A 5,918-nucleotide genomic window follows, 5' to 3' on the forward strand; every position below is an offset into this window, starting at 1 on the left:
GTAGTGCGTACGATCAACATTCCTGTCAACAAAAAGAAGGAAAGTAGAAGGGGAAAAATCAAAGAAAAAGAGAAATGAACTAGAATCACACTGAAATAGTCCAGCCAGTCTCCCTAAGAAGAGGTTAATCGTACGTGTTCGCATGTGTGTCTTTTCACCTAAGAAGGAAAGTAGAAGGGAAAAAATCAAAGAACAAATGTCAACTGGTTGCATGTATAAAAAATCTGACAGAATTTAACCATATAAAATCTGCCAATAGTTATTTTATCAGGGTTACTAGTCCCCCAATATCGTCTATATCTACTAAGTGAGGGATGATGCATGCAGAGGATGTGTTCCCTTTCTCGGGCAATATGTTATGTGTAACAGCCCTATGTTGATTAACTAGTTAAACATGTCATCATGTGCATCTTAAAGCATTAAGCATAATTAGCTCGCAATTAAGGAGAGAATTAAACCTTAGGCTAATCCACTGTTTTGGTAGTGGCGGACAGTCCACCACTATACGGCGGACGGTCCGCGACCTTGCCACTGGCCGACCATGGTTCACCTTGGACTCATCGACTTACTGCCACGTCACCCTACCCGCGGACAGTTCGCGCCTCACTCGCGGACGGTCCGCTAGTGCACCTCTGGTGCGTGTCATGCACGCAGAAACTTAGAACCACGTACCCTCGCGGACCCCACGCGTCAGCCACGCCTCCTTTTTCCACTAGAGCACCCCGTGCTGTCTCCCTCATCCAATTCACTCAAACTACTCTCTCTCTAGCCCCAAGCCATGGAGGAGCTTCACCCTCTCATCCACCATTGAAGCCTCTTCTCCTCGCCGGAGCATCGCCGGAGATCGACGCCGACGAGCTACACCACCCGATCTTCTCTTCTTCCTTATGGAGGAGCTTCCCCAACAAGCTTCTTCCTCTACTTCATTCTCTACCTCAAGCCCAAGCAAGGACGATGACCCCGAGCTACTCCAAGCCTTCCCCGACGACTTGAAGCCCTTATCGGTGACCCACTCGACGCCGGTGAGTGTTTTCCCTCCCCGATCCATCTGCATTGCCCTAGGATTTGAAGCCAAGAACTCACCTAGAGCCCAATCACCATTGTTGATCTAGAGCTTCGAAACCCTAATGCATGTGAGATTTTGTTACTAAAGTGAACTCCCTAGGCTCCCAGGAACATCTAGGATCAAACCCCACCCCAAACAGTGGCCGGAATCGCCGGCGGCGAACTCGCCGGTGAGCCTCGTCCGTGTCGCGGACAGTCCGCCCGACATGGCCGGACGGTCCGCCAGCTCCTGACAAAAACCAACAGAGACTGCACGATTCTTAGCCTTTCACAAATTGAGAGCCGGACGGTCCGCTTAACCTACGCGGACGGTCTGCGATTTAGTCAGAGAGCATGTTTTCCACCCAGCACGGTCCGCGACTGACCAGGGACGGTCCGCCACTCGGTCCGCCGTTCAGACCGGACAGTCCGCTCATTCCACACGGACGGTCCGCGATTTAGTTAAAGAGCATGTTTTCACCAAACACGGACCGCACCTGACCTGCGAACGGTCCGCCAAATTGTCCACCGTTTAGAGCCGGACGGTCCGCTTCTCCCAAGCCGGACGGTCCGCATTTAGTTGTTCTTTACCCTTACACTTAGCTATGATAATTCCACATATGTACTATATGTCTACCCCTTTTATCATAGTTTTGCAATGTTAAATCATACCTTCTCATACCATTTGCATACCATGTCAATCATTCATGGCATATTATTTATCATGCATCATTGCACTCGTGTAGAGATCGTGACGCCGGAGCAAGAGGAGCTTGAACCGGAGATCGTTGGAGACTCTACTCCCGTCGAGACTCAAGGCAGGCCCCTAAGCATTTCTTACACCCTATTTTAGATCAATGAAGTATATGTGTCTTGTTTGCGCATGAGCTACTATATATATATCATTGATTGCGTAGAACCTATTTGATGCATTATCAACCTTGATTAGGATATCATCTTTAGATGAGTATGCTTCAATAGGTGTCACGAACTATATGCTTAGCCATGCTTAGCTACGGTACAAAACGAGAGGTGGCCAGGTCACCACCACTCGCGAGCTATAGGGTGTTTGATTAATTTACATGATTAGTCAAGAATGGATAAAGGTTGAACAAATATAAAAGATGATTCGGACTTGGGCAAGTATGATAGGGCCATGTTGGTATGGAGCTCACATGGTTAGTCTTGCTTGAGTTGATTAAGGACCGATGCGTAATCACTTTGATACTTGAGCACCTTTCCGTACAAACCACATACTATATAATGGTACAGTAAGCCAACTAACATAAGTCACACCTTGCCTTGATCGGATTCGGTGCGAGTTGTGATGGAGTGCGATCGGCGTTTCCGGTGCACTTGTCCTTCTCGACCGTTCGCTCATAGTCGGTTGTATTTGTGCGAAAGGTTGAGGAATGAATCAACACTTATCCTTGGCCGTGGGTATGGTCGTTGGTCTTGTTCTCGTGTGGGAAAAGTTGTACACCCCTGCAGGGTTTTCAATCTATAGCAATAGCCGCGCTCTCGGACATTGAGCACGCTCTTGTACTTTGACTTTAACGTAGAGTTACCGAGGAAGTTCATGGAAAATTGAGCTTATGATTTATGAACACTTTACTTATGTAATTGTTTGATGCATGCTCTAGAGATCATAAATGCTCTGTCTTTTGCTTATTACAACTTGATCAAAGTTAGATGCTTTTATGCAAAAGTTAAATACCGTACCCTATCCTTGCTACTAACCAAATGCATTCTCCTTAAGGTCGGGATATTATATACCCATATTGGATAAGCCCTGCGAGTACCCTTTGTACTCACGGTGCTGCCGTTAAGTTGATGCATGTGATGCACCGCCGGAGGCCGTGTTCGGTTACTTCTACCCCGCGGACGGAGGTGCGGGTGAGGAGTAGATGGCCAGTGGCTATGTGAAGGGCATTATCGGCATATAGTGTTACCTTCTTATTTTGCGATATGTATGGAGTGCTAGTAGTAAAACTTTCCGCTGCAAAAACTCTGAAGACTTGTTGTATTAAACTTTGAACCGCTTTGTAATATAACCTCGTGTGTTGGACGTGCCTATGTAATGATGTTACTGTTGTGCTCGTGGAGTGTGTTTAAATCCTGGGCGGTGCTCATGACACATTCCAAGGACTACCGGGGTTGGTTCCCTCTAATCAAGTTGATCAATGGACGATGACTCGATTAGGCGGGATCAACTTAGTCTGGTTCCTCACATTATGTATGGATAAAATAATTTCCTTCTTTTTACATAGCATTCAATTCAGCCCAATTAGCGCCCTGCTGCATAAGTTTGAGAAATGCACAGATATATCATCCGTTTTATCCCACTATAGCAGTAGCGCACGCATGTTTTATTGGTTACACAAAACGATCGAGTCGTGACATCTGGATCAATGAGAACCGGGAGAACAAAACTACGGACACAAGCTGGACGGCAATTTCTATCAAATTTAAAGATTAAGCCGTATAACAAGGCCTGTGACAAACCTCACAGAATTACAAACGCAAAAAGCATGCCACCAAAATTATTCACCATATAATTAGAACTGTGATACCATATATAACGGGAATCACACAGACAAAAAAATGAATGACCATCAAAATTTTAAATATCCATCAGTACTTTTGGATGATGGTATACCTTGTTAAAGAAACACAATCCTCGATTCATTGTCTAAAAATTTATTAACCAAAGGCAGACCTGATCCAACAAAAAACAAACGGTACAAATTGCCGTGAATTAATGGGAATGAGCTCAGGAGCAGGCGATGGTTGATGACACGGGCTTGAAGCTGAACTCGGAACTCCACACGTACGAGAACTTGACGGCGTAGTCAGGGCCCATGCCGATCGGGCGGCCGCCGTTGAGGGTGCAGAACTTGCCGTCGCCGTCCACGCTGAGCACGTCCGGGTTGACTCCCAGGGAGGATGTAAATCCGCTGCAGGATAGCTTGATGTTCCCCTGCGTGCAGATGCACCGGTTCTCCACCGTCACCGTGTACTTCGTGTAGCCTTCGGCCCTTGACGACGGCACAGCGGTCTGGGTGACAGCTAGGTCCGACAGGCTGCATCGTTCTGCATTTCCTGCTCAAGCACAAAAAGGCGTTCATGAAAGAGATTGCGAGGGGGGGGGGGGGGGGGGGGGGGGTTGGGTGGGGAGAAGACAGAGAAATAGGGGACATGTACCTTGGTTGCAAAGGCAGAAAAGTACCAGGAATAGGAAGATCGACATCAGTTTGTCCTCCATTTGTCTGCTGCCGTGTCTGCTCTAGTGCTCTGCAGAACTTTTCTAATTTTCGTAGTTTATCATCTTGGCTAGGTACGGTACTTATAGACTACGTGCCAGCATGTCCAGCCATCAAAAATTAATTCGTGTGGATTTGGCATGATATCATTGCAGATACATGCATTAGGCCATCGTATCTCGTATTTCCCTATCAAGGGTGAACGCATGCAAGGTTTGATTTGATTTGTTCATTTGATTCCTGATTTATGCCATCGTATCTCATATTTCCTGATTTATATGCCATCATATCTCATATTTCCCTATCGTATGATTTAAGGTATCCTATTCTTGTGGATATTGCATGATATCATTGCAGATTCGTAAATATTTGTATTTATGAAATAATTGTGCTAAGGGAAATCTTGAAAAGAGTATACTTCATTTCCAAAACGCTCTTGTCACATGACAACAATTTTTCCGGAACACTTTAATTTATTATTTGCAATGGGTCCAATATATATGTGCTTCATGAAACCAAAAGAGGGATATAATTAATCTCAGTGCTCTATCTAAACTTCTGAGAAACGTATATACAAAAAAATAAGGCCCCATTTGGAAGGACTAAAACAATGGTTCTAAACAGAGGTTAATTAGGGCTAATAATGGACTCTAACCTCAAATTAGTCCTCCTAATTGGCATCTAAATATGGGGGAGAAAGTTTAATACCGGAATCCAAACAAAGCTCGAGAAGAACGGAAGAAAGCACTACTAAAGAAATATATTTATAGGAGCGCCTCGTTTTTTTCAATATGAGATGAAAAGTTTGTCCGCCCCAGCTGCTATTCCTGTATTCTTTAGCAATTCATCCAGTCCTAGAAATCTATTTTTAGAGATGGTTCATGTTTCGATCTGCTGCTAAGAAACCACCACTATTTTCAATTGTTGGTCAAAACACAAACTGCCCCCGGCCGTGCCATCATTTTCAGGTGCATTTTATATTTTGGACGACTCCTAAAAATGAGGATGTCTAGGGTTGGCCCACAATATGGATATTACTAGAAATTATTCTAGGGGTGCTTTTCTTTCATGATCCGACCCTTAAAAATACTTGTCACAGTTAGTACAAAAAAATAGCACACCTTATCATCGCAAGTGGTGTCCTGAAGCTGAAGAGGAGAATAACATGAGCCTGGATGTTACACCACTTAGGCTGTCCGCACCGGGTGCGGTAAAGCACCCGGGAGGCCGGGATGCCATCTTCCAATACTGGTGTAGCGTAAAAAACGCTGCACCGGGTACGGTAAACACTTACCCTACTTTCCCGAATGGCCTTCAGCACTGGACATCTAGCGCGGCACGGCGCTAAGCTGCAGCGCACAGGCGCCCTTCGTCCATCCCGCGCCAACCGCCGCCACTTCGCTACCGCTCCGCCCCGCCATGGCCACCGCTGCCATAGACCTACCATGGCTGCCGGCTAGGGAGGGAAAGGAGGAGGGGGTGGAGCTCAAGCAAGCCTCGCCCTCGCCCTGCGTGGCCCGGAGGAGGGAGGACGCCACGGCCGGCGGCGCCGGAGGGAGCAGGGCGCGGATCCGGCCACCGCAGCCATTGACTAGCGCGGATCCGGCTGCC

General features: G+C 46.6%; 1 protein-coding gene across 1 annotated transcript; it reads right to left on the reverse strand.

Annotated features, from left to right (window-relative positions):
* Positions 1–3,666: 3,666 nt before the first annotated feature.
* On the reverse strand, positions 3,667–4,849 carry LOC120644493. The gene is made up of 2 exons (XM_039921120.1): positions 4,249–4,849; positions 3,667–4,146 (listed from the first exon to the last, which is right to left on the reverse strand). The coding sequence occupies exons 1-2, from the start codon at positions 4,307–4,309 to the stop codon at positions 3,818–3,820; spliced, it is 390 nt and encodes a 129-aa protein (XP_039777054.1). The 5' UTR covers positions 4,310–4,849; the 3' UTR covers positions 3,667–3,817.
* Between the last annotated feature and the right edge of the window lie 1,069 nt (positions 4,850–5,918).

The sequence above is a fragment of the Panicum virgatum genome, chromosome 8K, assembly GCF_016808335.1.
Source record: "Panicum virgatum strain AP13 chromosome 8K, P.virgatum_v5, whole genome shotgun sequence".
NCBI lineage: Eukaryota > Viridiplantae > Streptophyta > Magnoliopsida > Poales > Poaceae > Panicum > Panicum virgatum.

Bases quoted from the DNA above. Each gene is read 5' to 3' on its own strand.
- LOC120644493 (XM_039921120.1), bottom strand. From the start codon at position 4,309: ATGGAGGACAAACTGATGTCGATCTTCCTATTCCTGGTACTTTTCTGC. The intron at 4,147-4,248 runs GTACATGTCCCC...GTGCTTGAGCAG, and splicing joins TTTCTGCCTTTGCAACCAAG to GAAATGCAGAACGATGCAGC.